Source organism: Peromyscus eremicus, chromosome 9 (genome assembly GCF_949786415.1).
Source record: "Peromyscus eremicus chromosome 9, PerEre_H2_v1, whole genome shotgun sequence".
Lineage (NCBI taxonomy): Eukaryota > Metazoa > Chordata > Mammalia > Rodentia > Cricetidae > Peromyscus > Peromyscus eremicus.
The window spans coordinates 45202496-45220896 of record NC_081425.1 but is presented as its reverse complement, the minus strand read 5'-3'; the positions used below and the strand labels follow the sequence as shown (position 1 = coordinate 45220896).

General features: G+C 39.6%; 2 protein-coding genes across 2 annotated transcripts in view; one reads left to right on the top strand and one right to left on the bottom strand.

Moving 5' to 3' along the window:
* Positions 1 to 1170: 1170 nt before the first annotated feature.
* On the bottom strand, positions 1171 to 14517 carry Lacc1 (laccase domain containing 1). The gene is made up of 6 exons (XM_059274333.1): positions 13913 to 14517; positions 13083 to 13261; positions 12194 to 12359; positions 7789 to 8014; positions 6448 to 6608; positions 1171 to 1853 (listed from the first exon to the last, which is right to left on the bottom strand). Exons 1-5 carry the CDS (start codon positions 14472 to 14474, stop codon positions 6449 to 6451), a joined length of 1293 nt encoding a protein of 430 aa, XP_059130316.1. The 5' UTR covers positions 14475 to 14517; the 3' UTR covers positions 1171 to 1853; position 6448.
* Positions 14518 to 16486: 1969 nt separating this feature from the next.
* Positions 16487 to 18401, top strand: part of Ccdc122 (coiled-coil domain containing 122) — a 50323-nt gene continuing 48408 nt past the window's right edge. Inside the window, exon 1 of the mRNA XM_059273303.1 lies at positions 16487 to 16585. The gene's annotated coding sequence lies outside the window, so the exon portion shown is untranslated. The remainder of the gene's footprint in view (positions 16586 to 18401) is intronic.

Sequence of the window (18401 nt, the reverse complement as noted above, 5' to 3'; positions counted from 1 at the left end):
CTGACTGGAAATTCTGATACTGCTAGAGGGAAACATTCTGAGAAGTCAGCACATAGAAGTTTTAAAACAGAACTCTAACAGCACAAAAATTTACAAATGGATTACATAACGTAAAAACGATTTTGCACAGCAAAGGGAAGTATCAGCAGAAGAAGCAGCTTACAGAGTGGTGTGGAATCTTTGCTAGCTATACTTCAAACAGGGGCTTAGTACCCAGAACATACAAAAACCTTCAAAACTAAACAATAAAACTACCTGCCGATAAACGAGCGCGTGAAATGAACAGATGGTTCTCGAAAGAACCACAAAGGTCCAGATCTGTATTGAAAACGCATCCAACACCTTTAGCCATCAGACATCGAAGTTCAACTACTTTCAGATTCTACCTAGCAACAGTCAGAATGGCTACTCCCAAGAGAAAAAACGACAAGCTGGAGAGATGGCTTAGAACACTGGCTGCTCTTCCAGACGGTCTCAGTTTGAGTCCCAGCACCCACATGGCAGCTCATCTGTAACTCCAGTCTTAGGGGACAGAGATTCTCTTCTGGCCTCTCTGGTCACTGAACACATCTGGTGCTCAGACATACATGCAGGCAAAATACCCATACACTTATAAGTAAATAAAAAAATATCAAAAGAAAAATGCCAACAAATGCCGATGAGGATGTGGGGAAAGTTGAACCCTTTCTCACTGCCGGTAGGAGTGGAAGCTGGAACAGCCATCGTCGAAATTAGCACGGAGGGTTCAAAAATCAACAGTGAGGACATGAAGCTGGGAAGGGGACATGTTGGGAAACTCATCTGAGGAAGAGTTGGAGGGGAAATGAAGGATGGATACGATCATATTTCACTGTATACATGAATTAAATTCTCAAAAGAAAATATTTTAAAAAACAAACAAAAACAGAATAGCCTTATGACCCAACTATTCTGCTTCTGCACATATACCCAAGACTCCATATCCTGCCACAAATATACTTAAAGATGCACATTTATTGCTGTTCTAGTCACAACAGCAAGGAATTGAAATTAGCCTAGATGTTCATCAACAAATGAATGGGTAACAAAAATACAGTACATACAATATTTTATTTAACCACAATGAAATTATCAAATTTATAGAAAAATTGGTGGATCTGGAATAATTATGCTGAACAAAACAATCCAGACTCAGAATAACAAACATTGTGTGTTCTCTCTCATATATGAATCCTAACCTTTAATGTTTATGCTTACATACACATACATGCATATGCACATATATGTATATATGTAGGTGTAAGTGTGGTTATAGGTGTTGGACCTAGAAAGGGAAGATAAGGGGGAAAGAGGGGTGAGCAAGGAACGGGGTAATAGAACACCCTGACGTGAAAGAAGGGCTACTGGAGTGGAAAGGGACATGGGGAGAGGGGGAGGGAAGGATCAGCAAGAACATGATGTTTGAAAATGCCATAATGAAATCTACTCTTTCGTAAGGCAATTAAAAAATATACTCAGAAGGAAGTGTTTATCGCTCCTACTGCATTTGACTCAAATGGAAAAGTTGCCTTTATTTTGATTCACTGTGCTAAGCCTCATCCCTAAAAAAAGTTGGCATCCAACAAATACTGAACTAAACAGACCTGGTCTTGATTTATAGATAAATTCAGAGAACTAACTTGAGGAATAACATCACATTGATTCTCTCCTCAGTTGTCATAGGAATTAAACCAAGATCATCTGGCTGTGGGTAACAGTGAAAGTATACCCTAACGATGAATTATCGTTTGTGATCCTCTTGGTTTACAAAAGTTTCTTTGGCAAGCAGTGTGGAAGGATGCGGGAAATGGCGATGCAGAATTCCAGTCAAGAACCTGTAAAATAGACAGAGATAAAACATGAGTGCCTCACTAGTGTTCTTAGAATATCAAGGTAGGAACCATAAAGTACATTAAAAACTAAAGATGGGGTGAAGAGTAAAGAATAGACGAATTGGGTTAAAATGTACAGAAAACTGGGTTTGTGCTAGAGGGTCAGTCCTCAATCATTGTCATGCAATTGTTTTACAGAAGTCTAGAAGGCCCTCCTTGTTATACACGGCATTAATGGGAACATCAACACATTCTCTTCTGTGTTGCCAGCATCTGCTTTTGCTCTACAGTGGCAGAGTTGACTGGATGACACAGATATCGCATGCTCTACACAACATCAAAGATTTACTGAGTCAGACTGATGATGCCATCATCCTTAACAACCTAAGCTGGATCTCTGGAAGCCATAGAGTAGTAGAAGAGACATACTCCTGAAAGTTGTCCTCTGCCTCCACACATGTACCACAGCATGGGCACTAGCATGCGTGATGTGTGCGCACACGCACACACATAAATGCTACAAAATATAATATCAAAAAGATTTACTATCTATCCCTTTAAAGAAAAATTCCAACTCTACCATATTTGGCAGTTGGAAAGTTAGTTGATATATTTGTAGAGTTCTTATTCTATAAGTTAAAATCTTTATGCAAATTTTTATTATATTTTTCATTATTTAAAACAATTTGAAATATTTTTTTATCATATTCTTCCCCTCCCCCAAGTCCTTTCAGATAATCTTTCCCTTCCTACACACCCAAATTGAAGTTCTTTCTCATAAAAAGAACAAAAACTCAATATAACATCAAACCCCCCAAAACCAAGAAAAAAAACACATCCAAAAAGAAAAACAAACAAACAAAAAACTCCCAACAAATTGTAACCAAATAAAAGCACACACACAAAAAACTATGGATTCCAATTATATGTTGGTCAACTACTCCTGAATGTGAGGCCTGTCCTGGAATGGTTGATATACCCAGTGCCACTCCATTGGGGAAAGTTAATTTTCCCTCTCCCAGCAGGTAAAAGTGGCAGTTCAGTTGTTAACCTTTACCCTAGTGGCTAGGTTTTCATTCATTCATTCACTCATTCATTCATTCACTTTTTTTTTTTTTTTTTTGGTTTTTCGTGACAGGGTTTCTCTGTGTAGCTTTGCGCCTTTCCTGGGACTCACTTGGTAGTCCAGGTTGGCCTCGAACTCACAGAGATCTGCCTGGCTCTGCCTCCCGAGTGCTGGGATTAAAGGCATGCGCCACCACCGCCCAGCTCATTCATTCACTTTTTAATACAACAAAATATAATAAGATGAAACAAAAACTATCACGCCGGGCGGTGGTGGCTCACGCCTTTAATCCCAGCACTCGGGAGGCAGAGGCAGGCGGATCTCTGTGAGTTCGAGGCCAGCCTGGACTACAGAGTGAGTTCCAGGAAAGGCGCAAAGCTACACAGAGAAACCCTGTCTCGAAAAACAAAAAAAAAAAAACAAAAAAAAAAACAAAAACTATCACATCAAAGTTAGACAAGAACAGACTAACAAAAGGAAAAGAGCACAAGAGTAATAGACTCACTTGTTTACATGCTCAGGAATCCCATAAAAACACTAAACTAAAAGCCATAATATATGTGCAGAAGACACGGTGCAGACCCTGCAGGTCCTTTCATGCAGCTTTGCTCACGTTGATTTAGAGGGCCTTGTTTTCTTGGAGTTTTCCATCTTCTCTGGCTTTTATATTCTTTCCACCTCCTTTTCCCTGGGGTTCCCTAAGGTTGGGGAGGGTTTTGATAGAGACATCCCATTCATGGTTGTGTGTTCCAACATCTCTCATTCTGTGTAATGTCTGGCTATGTGTCTCTATAGTTGATCCCATCTGCTGCAGAAGGACGTTTCTCTGATAATAGTTGAACAAGGCACTAATCTGTGCATATAGCTGAATATCATTAGGAGTCGTCATTGTATCACTACATTTTTTTTTCTTTTTTTAGATCAGTATTATTTGGTTTTACTGTAGGTCCTTGGGCTATATAGTATCAGGTTCTTGGTCACCCAGTGCCAGGTATGGGTTCCATTTTGTGGAGTGTGCCTTAGGTCAAATCAGTTACTGGTTGATTACTCCCTCAGGCTTCATGCCACCATTGATTGCACTAGCATATCTTGTAGGCAGTATTCCATTGTAGATAGAGGGTTTGAGGCTGTCGTGGTGCTTATGTTTCCTTTTGAGAGCATGCAGAGTATGTTCCTGTACCAAAGATGCTGGAACACAGAAGTGAAGGCCGTATGTAGGCGCTGACTCAACATCTCCATGTTTAATGAGTTTGTGTACGTGTTGTCTTCAACAATGGGACCTTGCTGTCAGTTTGCGGAGAGCAACCTATAACATTGGCAACAGTCTGGGTTGTTTGGAGATTCCTGTGGGGCCCCTTTGGCCAGCAAGTTAATTAGATGTAACCAAATCCCAGTACTGGAAGCTTCATTTGACAAAAGATGGCCAGCTGGGACTCTGTCTCTTCCATTATTTGGTGGTTTCATTTAGATTGCCTTCATATATGTACATATTTTATTAAGTCTCTACTGTATTAGGTTTCCATACTACCCCTCAAATGCCCTCTAATTTAGCTGTCTCTTCCTGTATCCTCCCCCTCAATCCCCCTCTCCTCTCTTTTCCCCCTTGATCCTCACATTCCACCCCCTCCAATCCATAGTTATCTATTCTATTTCTCTTTCCTAACAAGATCTATCTGTTCCCTCTAGTCCCTTACTCTCTACCTACTCTCTGTAGTTCTATGGATTGTAGCTTGGTTATTTATCATCACCTTCACAGATAATATACACATATAAGCAAATACATACCATATTTATCTTTCTGAGTCTAGGGTACCTCACTCAGGATTATTTTTCCCTAGTTCCATCCATTTGCCAGCAAATTTCAGGATGTCATTTTTTAAATGGCTGAGTAATACCTCATTGTATAAATTTTCTTTATCCATTTTTCTGTTGAGGGACATATAGGTTGTTTCCAATTTCTGGCTATTGTGAATAGAGCAGCAATAAACGTGGTTGAGCAAGGGTCCTTGTGGTGGAATGAAGCATCCTTTGGGATATGCTCAAGAGCAGTATAGCTGGATCTTGAGGTAGATCAATTACCATCTTTCTGAAGAACCACCATATTGATTACCACAGTGGCTGTACAAGTTTACACTCTCACCAGCAATGGAGGAGTGTTCCCCTTGCTCCACATCCTTGCCAGCATGAGCTGTCACTTGTATTATAGATCTTAGCCATTCTGGCAGGTGTAATATGGAATCTCAAAGTAGTTATGATTTGTATTTCCATGATGACTAAGGATTTAACATTTCTTTAAATGTCTCTCAGCCATTTGAGTTTCATCTTTTGAGAATTCTGTTTAGATCTGTACCCCATTTTTAATTGCATTATTTGGTGCTTTGAAATCAAATTTCTTGAGTTCTTTATATATTTTGGATATTAGCCCTCTATTGGATGTGGAGTTGGTGAAATTTTTTCCAATTCTGTAGGGCAGCCTCCTTTGCCATGCAGAAGATTTTCAGTTTCATGAAGGCCCATTAATAATCATTGCTCTCAGTGCCTGTGCTAATTGTGTTTTGTTCAGGAAGTCTTTTCCTGTGCCAATGCAATCAAGTCTGTTCTCCACTTTCTCTTCTATTAGGTTCTGTGTACCTGGCTTTATGTTGAGGTCTTTGATCCATTTGTAGTTAATTTTTGTGTAGCATGATAAATATGGATCTATTTGGATCCTTCTACATGCAGACATCCAGTTTGACCAGCACCATTTGTTGAAGATGCTGTCTTTTTTCCACTGTGTATTTCTGGCCTCGTTATAAAAAAATCAGATGTCCATGGGTGTGTGGATTTATGTCTGGGTCTTCAGTTCTATTCCACTGAACAATCTGTCTGCTTTTATGTCAATACTATGCTGTTTTTATTACTGTAGCTTTGTAGTATAACTTGAAATCTAGGATGGTGATACCTCCAGCAGTATTTTATTATTCAGGATTGTTTTAGCTATATTGCTTTTTTTCTTTTTCTTTTTTGTGTATTTCCATATGAAGAAAAAATTGTCTTCTCAAAATCTGTGAAGAATTGTGTTGGAATTTTGGTGGGGATCACATTCAATCTGTAGATTTTTGGTAGTATGGTCATTTTTACAATATTAATCCATTTTTTCATAAAACAAAAATAATGAAAAGTATAAAGATGTTATAATAGAAAATGTATAGATCAAGTTCACATCAGAGATAAAGACTTACTTATATAGGATTTTTAAAAAAGACTAAATTACTTTAAAACTTTTAACATAAGCCTACCTAGTTATTCTTCATGAACCAGGGAAAGAAATGAATATTCTTCACCATAGAGTACATTAATGAATCTTTTCTATGCCATTTTGCCACTTATAAATCAAAACTTGATTATTCTTACAGGGAAGAAGGAATATTGTTAAATTTAATTATTTTCTCAATGAAGGCAGGGACAGGCTGGAGGGGGAGGGGAAGAGAAGATGGGGGGCAGGCATATGGAAAGAGACTGAAGAGAGACACCACAGAGGAGGCTGTGTACCTCATTCTCTGATGGATATGAAGCCAGTCTGTGTCCCGAAGTTAGGGCCATCGCGAACATGGGAGAAAAACTTATCAGGATGGCAGGATGTGCAGAGGTCAAGATCTCCCTTCTGGTCTTGAATATTCTGTGGAAGAATTCCTCCTCGTTCTAGAAGAATCCTTAGAATAAAGATTTTTCAAAAGACAGCAAGAGTTTATGTTCCTGTCAGTGACAGCAACATGGAAAAGGCATGTTTATTTGAGTGGGCACATTCCAGGAAAGCCCTCAGAACGAGGGGAGCTGCTATTTCCTCGGCAACATGAAAAAGGCACGTTTGTTTGAGTGGGCACATTCCAGGAAAGCCCTCAGAACGAGGGGAGCTGCTATTTCCTCAGGAAATGGTAGATTCTATCAGCATTTATCACCAAAGCTCAACTATGAGCTGTGCAGTGATCCACATTGCCCTGCAGTCCTGTGCTGGCTCTGGGATAGCGTGAGAAAATTGTATGCTTGTTTGGGAAGAAGAGCATTTGTGTACAAAACTCATTTGGTTCAGACAGGGTATACTTTTAATCATCTAATCTCTCTCTCTCTCTCTCTCTCTCTCTCTCTCTCTCTCTCTCTCTCTCTCTCTCTCTCTCTATTCACTAGACTTTTCACAGAAAACTTTCTTCATAAATATTCTGATATAAAATATGAATAAAATTAGTGACACATTTCACTAGTCACATTTAAGAATCAATTGCCATTGATTGAATCTTTTCTACTCGTGTGTTAAATGAGGCAGGGCCTGAGTATGGTTTTGCTGACTGGAATAGAAACACAGTTCAAATCAGACATCAGTTTTCTTCTGTAGAAATGACAATTTTCAACAGAGATTAAGAAGCACATTCATATATTCAAAATGCATAGGACCACAAATACTTACAAGTTGTTACACATTTATATTACCTAATATTTTATAAGAAATGTTTTCTAGTTAATTAGACAATAAGAATACTTTTAAAATATCAACTTTCTTATAGTTTCTATTTCTTAAGAGAATTGACCTTAGCAATAGTTGTGAAGTAAAGTACATATCAGCTATTCTACACAAAATTTAAGCAGTTTTCTGGAGAGATCAACTTGCAATTTACTTCGAAATCAATAAACTGTAACAGTCATGATATTATCTTTGATACAAATTAAGTAAGAATACATGCCTTGTTTAAAATGGGTTTTTCCATGTGTGCACGTTAGCTTCTTAAATATTTGCTACCTGAATTATTTGGGGGAGTTACTTACTGTTCTCTAAAGTAACTTTCATCTCAGAAACAATAAGCCATAACCAAACTTGGGCACCACATTGAAGTCACACACCTGGTAGCTTTTCGGATGTCAACGTAGGGATTCATTGAGTCAAACTGTCGCACACATGAAGGATGAAGATTATGAAATGAGGTCGCTGATTCTCTGGGAAGAGTAAAACAGCAAGGTCCTACTGAAGGTCCCAGAATGACAATAATGTCTTCCAAATTACAGCCATATTCTGCTACCATAGCATTCACAGTAGCCATAGCTACACCCAACAAGGTACCTTTCCAGCCTGGTAAACGGGAAGAAAAGAAGACAGGAGAAGTTAAAAATGTAGACTTCTAACTGCTTTTATGTCTCAGTGAAAAATGAACAGCTGTGGTTTGTGTATTCACAGCCCAGGTCTAAGAGATGAACCACAAAGGTAATGACTCCATTCAAGTACCGTCATTACATTAGACGCACTTTACAAAGCACCCGACAGAATCAACAATTAATAGGAGTTTCTTTTGAAAAATGGTATTGATGTTTAGTCTCCATAGGAATAATGTCCTTTCAGCCTTTTCTCCCTCTCTTTCCTATTAACTAGAGTAATGAAACACATAAAATGTAACATTTAAGCCAGTTAAAGTGTCCAGCTCTCTATTAACATTTGCAGTGTTCAATTTCTAGAATTCTTTCATCTTGCAAATTTGAAACTATATTCATAAGTAACTTCTCATTTCTCTATTTCTACACATTTTTATTTATGAATTTTAAATACTCTACATACTCCATGTGAGGTGTTTCATATTGAACTTGTCTTTCTGTGACTGCCTTATTGGATCAAGGTCTAGAAGGTTCATCCATGTCTCTACTTATTCATTTGTCATGGTACACTTAGGTTGCTTCTACCTCATGAATCTTATGGGTCAGGATGCTATCAATGGAGAAGCGAGTTCTTTTGGACATCGATCCAGAGTTAGAATTCTAGGTCATATGGCAATTCTATTTTAAACTTTTTAAAGAATCGCCATACCATTATTTTAAAACTTGAGGTAGGGTCTCACTGTGTAGCTGGAATCCCCTATGTAGATCAGGCTGGCCTCAAACTCAGAGGTGTACCTGCCTCTGCCTCCCGAGTGCTGGGATTAAAGTGCCACCATATCAAGAATATCATTGTGTGTGTGTGAATTTTCACATCTTTTATACTCATCACTCCTTGAGAGTTGTTGTATGTCTTAAGTAGTAGCCACTCTGATGGATGCATGATGAGATTCTGGTTCTGACTTACATTTCTTTAATTATAAATGATGTTGATTAGCTTTTCTTATGCTTCTTAGCTGTTTACCAATCATTTTGAGGGAAAAAACCCATTCCTTAATTTCTGATCTTCCTACTTCGACTTCCTGAGTGCCGAGATTAAGGTGTATGCCACCATACCTGGTGTATATGATGCTATTGAACAGACAGAGTCATCCATGCCAAGCAAGCACTCTACCAATGCAATTACATCCTCAATCCCTTTACCTATTCTTAAACCTAGCTGTTGTTTTATTGTAAAATTGCAGGTGTTGTTTTAACAATTAACCCCTTATTAGATATAATGGTTTGCAAATACTTCGTGCCATTGTGTGGGTTTCCTTTCTACTCCATTGATTATCCTTTGATGCACAAGCATTTTAAATTTTAATAAAGCTTAATTTACATGTCTTTAAATTTGTTTTACCTAAAAATGATTTTGCCTAATCCAAAGGCATGAATACTTACACTGCTGGGTTTTTTTTTTTTTTTCATTTTTTCATTCCTAAGAGTTTTATAATTTTCTTACCATTTAGGTCATTGATCCATTCTGACCTAATTTTTTAATATTGTTATGGTAAGGGTCAGAATCACTCTTTTGCTTGTGGGTGTCTGCTTTCCCCAGCTCCATTGGTTGAAGAGATCATCCTTTCCTCATCGGATAACCAGTTTAGCATCTTCGTTGAAAAGCTCTCAACCATAGTTCAGGGCTTATTTGTAACTTGTGGGCTCTCTATTCTATTTTGTCGGTTTATATATAGTTTCAAATTTGCAAGATGAAAGAATTCTAGAAATTGAACACTGCAAATGTTAATAGTGAGCTGGACACTTTAACTGGCTTAAATGTTACATTTTATGTGTTTCATTACTCTAGTTAATAGGAAAGAGAGGGAGAAAAGGTTGAAAGGACATTATTCCTATGGAGACTAAACATTAATACCATTTTCAAAAGAAACTCCTATTAATTATCGAGTCTGTTATTTTTAATCTTATATTGTTTTAATATCATAGCTTTGAAGTGAGTTCTAGAATTAGAAATTGTGAAATGTCCAACTCTGAATCTTCTTTTACAAGATTGTTGTGACTATCCAGAGCCCCTTGAGGTTATATATGTAATTGAGGATGGATTTTTTTTTTTCCTGTAAAAATGCAATTAGGGATTTGCTAGGATTGTACCAAACCAGTAGATGACTTTGGGTGATATTTGCATCTTAATAATATTGTTTCCACCTTACAAACATGGGACTTCTAATTATCTCACGCTTCTTTAACTTCTCTTGATAATGCCTTCGAGTCTTGTTAACTCTCCACTTTTCACACTAAAACTCATCTTTCCAACTAACCATCTCTTTTCACAGTTTTCTACTATCTCTTTATTGTCTTTGGATTTCCTGGTGAGTTCTAAGATTAAGTCCCTCTCTTCACTCCTGCTTCCCTTCAGTTTCCGAAAGTAAAACCCAAGAGCATTACATTTTCCCTCCATTCCTTCATTCCGACGCAAACTCAGTTGACTCAGTTGGACAATAAGGAGTCTCCTCACTCTCTCCTTTTCTCACCACTCCATATACCCATCCTTCTAAAACTAAACACTGGGGAGAGATCTTTTTATTTTTTTATTTTTTTTTAGATAAAAGGAAGAGATGGTGGAAGTAATAAATATTTAAATAAGAGTTTCAATGCCCATTGGAAACTCATTGAATATGTAAGTGTAAAAAGAGGACCAGAATAAAATACTAGGTTGTTAAGTTGGTAGATAAGAGCTCCATAACAAAAACAGGGAAGCTTTGTGGTAGAAAAGGCTTTAGGAAAAGCATGATAAATTTTTCACATCATGATTCTGAGACACCTTTGGAAATGTAGGCAGTAATTTTCAGAAGAAAACAACTCAGTACAGATATTTTGATGACTGTTAAGACTTTTCTACAACGCAAGGATACCTTCGTTCCTCCAAAACCTTCCTTTATCTTCTCACCAGCACAAACATATTCATATATGCACAGCTAGTTTATAATAATTTTAATTTATTTAAATTCAATAAATAATTAATAATCAATAAATCATTTATTTTAATTAAATAAAATTTAATTTTTATGAACTTAGTCCCATAGATGGAGTTTAGACTAACTGATACCTGGTAAGTAGATAATGTATTCAACTGTATTGTATTTCATGGCTAATTTAGCAGTGATTTGAAGTTCACAGTTACAGCTTCATTTTGACTACATCTTGGATATTTTTAGAATAAATGTTTCAAAACCTAACGTATAATACTTTTTTTGAGTTCAGATTCAAATTTTAAACTACTTTTGACAATGTCATAGAGTGAACCTGACCTCTCATCCAACTCTGTTGCTTTAGCTAGGTCAAAAGAAAATAGTGCCACTTGATTCTGTGTATTCTAAAAAGTGTCATAAACTTATAAGTAAGATGAAATTCAAAAGATTGTGTCTCATTTTACACAGGATAATACACATAGAATAATCTAAATATTATCTCAGAATTCCTTCAGGAAAGAAATCTATAAGTTTGACACAACCTAGCCTTTGAAAGCGATTTTTAATCATCTTTAGCTAATAGTCACGGTTTAATACAGTTAGTTAGTTGAACTAAATGCGGCTTTCCATTCACGGGCATAGACAAAGCATGTCTTCTTTCTTGTTTTGTCTTGTTTTCAGTCTCACTGCCTTTCTTCATGCTCTTTTCTCTGTGGACTCTTTTCTACAGCACGCCTAACATTCCCACCCTGCTACCTAGTCTTCAAGGATTCTCAGCCAGAGGCAGCCACACCCTAGAGTGTTTAGAAAAGCGTAAAGGGCTGTCCTTTGGTTATTGCAAAGACTATGATTATTATGCACATTAAAAACTTCAAGGTCTAAAGATAATTCAATCTGTATGCAGGATTATCTTGCGCCATATGTTAATAGCATATCCTTGCTTAGAAATACTGACAGACTTAAAACCTACAGATCCCTGAATACCACTAAATACCACCTACTTAGGGAATACTAGTCTGATTCATCTAATTAGACGTGTCTACTCTTTATATCTGTTTCTATAGTAAGAGTACACAGGCCTCATCCTATCACAAAGCAATACAATGAACAGCTTTCGATGCCCATCAGAAAATAATTACAAAATACCTCGTACTGCAAACTAACAAAATCTGAAATGGTTTGTTAAATCCGCCTACCAGAGTGGGCAACCCCACATGCTTTCTTGGCAGGATCTGCGAAGATGATAGGTATACAGTCAGCACCGAGGGCTGTGATTGTGACTCCCCTCTGGTTGGTGATTATCCCATCGTAAGATTCAGGCTCCTTCTTCCCCATCACCCACACTCCATCGGCATGATCAGTCTAACACAAAACACAGAACAAAATGTTTTAAAAACAATACTTCTTATACTTGGGCTTTTCTGAAAGTACTCATTTGGGCAGAAAATTAGATAATCATGCTACGATTATCCACTTTTATGAATAATAAAATACAAACTATAACATCTCTGCAGATGTTGCTCACAGGAAAGCAGACTCAAAAGTCATGAACATCCCCCATTAGAGATGAGTAAATCTCTATATTGAGTACTTCTCACAAAAGGCAAGTTTCACTTTCTTTGCAGTAAAGTGAAAGTACCAGTGATTTTTCTTCTTCCCTTTTCTTAGACTCAAGTAAATCTAGAATTCTTTATCAGATTTTTTCCCTTCACTTAGGACCTTAGTTCTTCTGGGTCTTCACTTAAAAACTAATAGCCCAAACATTTTTTCTGATCATTCAGGGAACTTTCTTCTATATTGATAGGTCAGTAGTGGTTGTATACTCACTCGAAAGTACCTATACTTCTAGAATTGAGTTCTAGATGAGATACATATATACATCCATATATGCCTGTGAGCACACACATATTAATATTTGATCTTTAGGCTATAATGTATAAAGTAGAGAAAACTAATTACAGTATTATCCTAAAATTTTAGATGAAGCACCAGAAACAAAAATTAAGCAGCTTAAAGGTTATATAGTTATTGACAGAGTGAAAAATGCCAATATTTGGAAAAGCAAAATACATAACAAAAATTTACCTTTATTCGGTAAAATTTCTCTGCATTAAATCCTGCAGCCTTCGCCAACCTACGAAGATTTTCTTGAACAACTACTTTGGGATCTCTCCGTTTGGAACTACTGAAGAGATTGAGGGAGCTAAGAGTTGGTATATAAGATATGCCACCTGTTCTTGTAGTAAATCCATGTATGAAGACATCTGTTGAAGTTAAGCGGTAAAGAGTAAAGAGATGTTCTACAAAAGACAATAAAGCATACAAAAGACAGTCTCTCCATCAGACCCTCCCTGATCACTCCAACCTGCAATTGTTTCTCTGGTTTCTAATTCGGGCAGCACTTGGCACCCCCATGTGTTGTTACACACTGCTGTTACCCCGTGGGACTGCTGCTCTTGAAGGGTGCTTTTGTTTCATCTGTCTATTACACATAACAGCATGTAGCTCATGATAAAACTACTTATCCAGGAAGATAGATTTTATTTTGAAATTTCACCCTCTGCCAAATGCCCAGAGGGTTGAGGTTTCAGCATTTCTATGTAAAAGATTTTCCAGGACAAAAAAGTGTTTTCTTGTTTTTGTTTGTTTTTTTGTTTGTTTGTTTGTTTTTAAAGGAGGATTGGGAGATTTGCCTTAAAGCTGAATTTGCATGGAGCCAACTTGTTTGTTTGGAATGGCTCTGATGAAGTCATCCATTGATGCACCTGACCCACAAAGTCATAAAACCCCCATGTTGCAAAAGCTGAGCAGTTCACAAGAGTCAGCAGAAAAAAAAGAAAAAAAGGAAGTGAGCAACTTCTGAAGAAAGTCTGGGTTTTCACTGCAGTACAAAGGACTGAGAGTGTGGAAGATACCTGGGATCAGAGGAGATGTGATAATAGTTAAGTCCCCTTTCAGAGCTGGTAGGCTTCTCAAGTATGTTTCTATTTCATTCTGGATTTCTTCTAGTTGATGAGTTGTGGGTACGTTAACTTCAGGGGATGGTTTTGATAGGTTCTCTCTCCAAGCTACCTGTAAATCTTCAAACTCAAAATCATAAACCTTAGTGAAGAGGTGATCAATAAAAGCCTTCATTAACATTTTCCTGTGCTCGGGTACAATCACCTTGATGTGGCTCAGATTTTTTTCATCAATTTTTTGTTTAATTGTATACAAACAGGCAGCCACACTGGGGTTGCTAACAGTCTCAAATTCTCTCGTGAGAAGTGAACATCCATTTCCTGCTTCCAAGTCACCAAGATCTTGCTCACCATCCCTTTCTTTGGTGACATTACTGCAACATATTATGCAAAGGAACTTGGCCTTGGGGGCATGGTGGTAGTGAATACCATTCAATGTCTTCAGTAATGTCTGATGGCAGTTTTTCTGTGAGTTCAGTTTTAAACCGAAAAGATCAATCAAGACTGCTTCTGCCATCCTTCAATCACGCACTTTTCCTCAAAGAAAACCTCTGTGCCAAATCAGCTGTAAGAAAAATGATCACAAATAAACAATAAGTTGTACCAGTCTTCTTATAGATACAACAGAAATTTGTGGTGGACAGAAAAGGAAGTGATTGTGTTAGCACAAAAAGTAACCTAAATAAATCCAGAGCCCAGCCCAGAAAAGAGACCAAGTCCTGCTTTTAAATTATAGGATGTCAATCTACTGCTACTATATCATTATTCCCATCATGCCTATCAGATTAGATCGTATCTCATAGGAAACACTGAGGCCTCACCTTTAGGATGTTAAGTTGAGCAGCACCAGCAAATCTCTCTCTCTCTCTCTCTCTCTCTCTCTCTCTCTCTCTCTCTCTCTCTCTCTCTCTCTCTCTCTCCTGTGTCCTTCCCTCCCTCCTCCCTCCTTGCCTCCCCGCCCCCACCTCTCTCGTTTTATTTTGTGGTTTTTCTGTGTAGCCCTGGCTGTCCTGGAACTCACTCAGTAGACCAGGCTGGCCTCGAACTCACAGATACCCACCTGCCTCTGCCTCCCAAGTGCTGGGATTAAAGACGTGCGCCACCACAAACCTCACTTTTTAAGACAGAAGCTGACCGACACGATAGGCTTTCCCCAACATTTACACAGTACCCCAAACTTGGGATGATCACGAAAGCCACTGTCATTTGGATGGGGGTGGGGGGTGGCATTCCTGCCCGCTTGCTGATTCTATGACCCGTCGTCCTACCAGTCCTCCCGGTCCCGGCTGCAGCGCCCCTCTGGTGACCCTGGCCCCTGAATTCCTGGCGACCCCAACCATTGCTAACCCCTTCCCCCCTGCGCGCCCCGCGCCCCAGGGCACTGGCGCCGTCATTCATTCTTTCCGCCAGCTGTGCAGGGCGACCTCGGAGGAGCCTGTCGGGCCCCCGCAGGGTCGGCCCCTGCGTCCGTCCGTCCGTCCGGGGCCGGCTGACAGACTCACCGCGCTCTCCTCGGCGGCGGCGGCAGCGGCGGGCTGGGGTGTGAGCTGCAGCCTGGGCGATCGCACCGGGAGTCGCCTGCAGTCGCCGTCCGTGTGTCCGTCCGGCCGTCCGGCCCCACCGCGCCGCGCGGCCTCTAGGCGGCTTCGGGTTCCCGCGGGCGTGCTGTGCCCGCCACGGCCGCGGGGCGGCGCCCGGGAGACGCCTGCAGGGGCCCCCGGCGGGGGATTCCCGCGCCGCTCAGCAGTTCCGGGTCAGCGGTCGCCGTCGCCCCGGAGCCTGGGGGGAGGCCGCCCGAGGCGGGGGCGCCGAGGCCGCCAGGCTCGCAGGGCCGCGGGCGGGCGCGTCCCCGGCGGCGGCGGCGGCGAGCGGAACGGAAGAGCGAGCGTGCTTCCCGGCGGCCCTCGGGGACGGCCGGAGGAGGTGCTGACCCAGCAGTGTGGTCAGTGTGGTCAGCACCCCGTCACGTTAGCGCCTAGCGCCCTCCAATCCCCGGTCCAGGGAGGGCACGCCGGAGGATTTTGTCCGGAGTTTGTTTGTTTGTTTGTTTTTTACTTTTTGCTTAGTTTTTTTTTTTTTTTTTTTTAGTTTCCAGAAACAAGTGAGTTGATTCTCATCCCCCACCCCCACCCCCTTTCTGCTTATTCTGGGCTTTCGTTTGGGATCAACATCCTTGACGGCCAGCCCCCTTCACTGTGTTGACGACATAGAGTATATACATATATATATATATATATTTCTTTATATATATATATATATATATATATATATATATATATATATATATATCCCTAATAGGACAGAATGCATTCATTCTTAGAGTAGTAATAAGATCAAAATTCAGTACCCTTTATCCTCCAAGGGTTTCATGTAAATTTGAAACGACACTATGGGAATCAAGTACCGTTGGAAATGGGAATATAGCTAACCTTCCACATAGAAGAGAACGTAAGAGAAGGCCTGTTTTCTGTAGACTGGGCTATGGAGGAAGGAGAGGGTCCTTTGTCTGCCTTGGTGTTCCTGTGGGTGCTGACCATGTTTTTCCTGAACGAGGAGACTCTAGGGTATCTGGGAGTTTAGAAGAGTTCTTGTAAGTGTGCACCGGCCTCGACTTGACTAGAGACCAAGGTAACTAACCCACATAGGACACACTCCACTATATTTAACAACTTTGGGGTGGGGGGGGGGTCACATCTGTATTTTCTGGACACTTTTAGGAAGCCTGAGTGGTAGATGATACACATCTGGTCAGACATACATGCCTTGGCATGAACTTGTTTTATGTCAAGAAGCAAAATGATATTTACAAAGCAAGTTTAGAACATGTTCCCTTGTTTTCCGTGCACAAGAGTGAGAGTTCAGATTCTTTTATCCAACACCACTGGCAGTAACAAACAAAACTTTTAAAATAGGGAAGTTGTTCATTGTATTTGCATACCGTTTCCTTCACCATCTGGTCTGTCTGAGCCCCATTTCTTAATACTCTGACTCCTTTCTCACGCTGCTCCCAAACTTCTCAATCCCGGTTGCCCATCTGAACAAGCAGAACTTAAAAAATAACCAGGATGGAGGTACCCCACACACCCGTTGTGCAGTGAATCAGAGTCTCTAGGAGTCAGGCCTGGGCATGTTTTGTTCTGCTTTTCTGTTTTCAACTTACAGATGATTCAGATGCATAATTCATTTTGAAAAAGAACTGCCTTATTCTCAAGCCATCCAAGTAAAGGCTGTTTTTTCCTAGGCCACATGACGACATTCTTTACACTTGCTGTTTGTTGTACTCTGAACACTCTTTTGTGAGCGAGCATAACTGCTGCCAGTTGCTCAATGCTCTTCAAGCTTAAACATAACCTTTCTGGAGGCCTGGTTGTCTCACTATGCAGAATAGCTTCCTTAGGATTTTCGTATACAGGAAGTCCTCTCCTAGGCACAGTCTGATAAAACTGTGAAAGTTTTAAAAGTTTGAAAAGGCTTGTTAAACACTGAATTGTGCATTTTATAAGAATGAAAGTTATGGTATGTAGGTTATGTCTATGTAAGCTTTTCACAAGAGAACAAAGCTAAGCCAGAGAATTGTGGAAAAGTGTAGTATAGTATTGTAAACTTATTTTAATCTACCTGCATGCTCATTTGTCAATCAATTGAGAAAGTCCAGTCTTTTTGCACATGATCAACTTATTTTTCTGCATTACATCTCTTGCATAAAGCACACAGCTACCCCTAAACATAAAAGATTCCCCATTTCTGTTTCTTTAAGAGGAGAATAATTTAAAGGCACTCTTGAAGCAATCTGAATGCAAACTCATTCTTTTATAGTTATCTCACACTCTTTACTGTGTCTTTTGAAATTATTAAACACAGACTTCAGAGAAACAAACACTATTTCTATACCATATAATTGGTTTGCATAATATTTAATTAAGTAATAAAAGCATAGTATCAAGTATAGCTGGCATGAACAGGTTTGAGAACAGATAATTTATGGTATGGTTGTGTAGTTCAATTGGTAGGTCGACTCACCTGAGAGTAATTTCCTAACCATGATCATTAGGCACATAATGGGAATTAACCACTTAGGACTTACAAAGGGAGTAGAAAAGGCGAGTTGATTAGAAGCCAAGTGTAAATAGGCTAAGAGCATCCACTCCACCTCTCTGCTTTTAATTATTTGACTCTATGTCATAGAAACAGCATTTTGGGGGCTTGACTGTTAAGAAAAACCCTTGGGCCGGGCGGTGGTGGCGCACGCCTTTAATCCCAGCACTCGGGAGGCAGAGCCAGGTGGATCTCTGTGAGTTCGAGGCCAGCCTGGACTACCAAGTGAGTTCCAGGAAAGGCGCAAAGCTACACAGAGAAACCCTGTCTCAAAAAAACAAAACAAAACAAAACAAAAAAAAAAAAAGAAAAGAAAAGAAAAGAAAAGAAAAACCCTTGGGAAGTCCCT

What these genes read in the sequence shown, in the direction of transcription:
- Lacc1 (XM_059274333.1), bottom strand. Translation starts at nt 14,474, where the DNA reads ATGGCAGAAGCAGTCTTGATTGATCTTTTCGGTTTAAAACTGAACTCA. An exon ending in ATGTGGGGTTGCCCACTCTG is followed by an intron (nt 8,015 to 12,193) that starts GTAGGCGGATTT and finishes CCCGTTTACCAG; the next exon opens with GCTGGAAAGGTACCTTGTTG. An exon ending in GACATCCGAAAAGCTACCAG is followed by an intron (nt 6,609 to 7,788) that starts GTGTGTGACTTC and finishes CTTTATTCTAAG; the next exon opens with GATTCTTCTAGAACGAGGAG.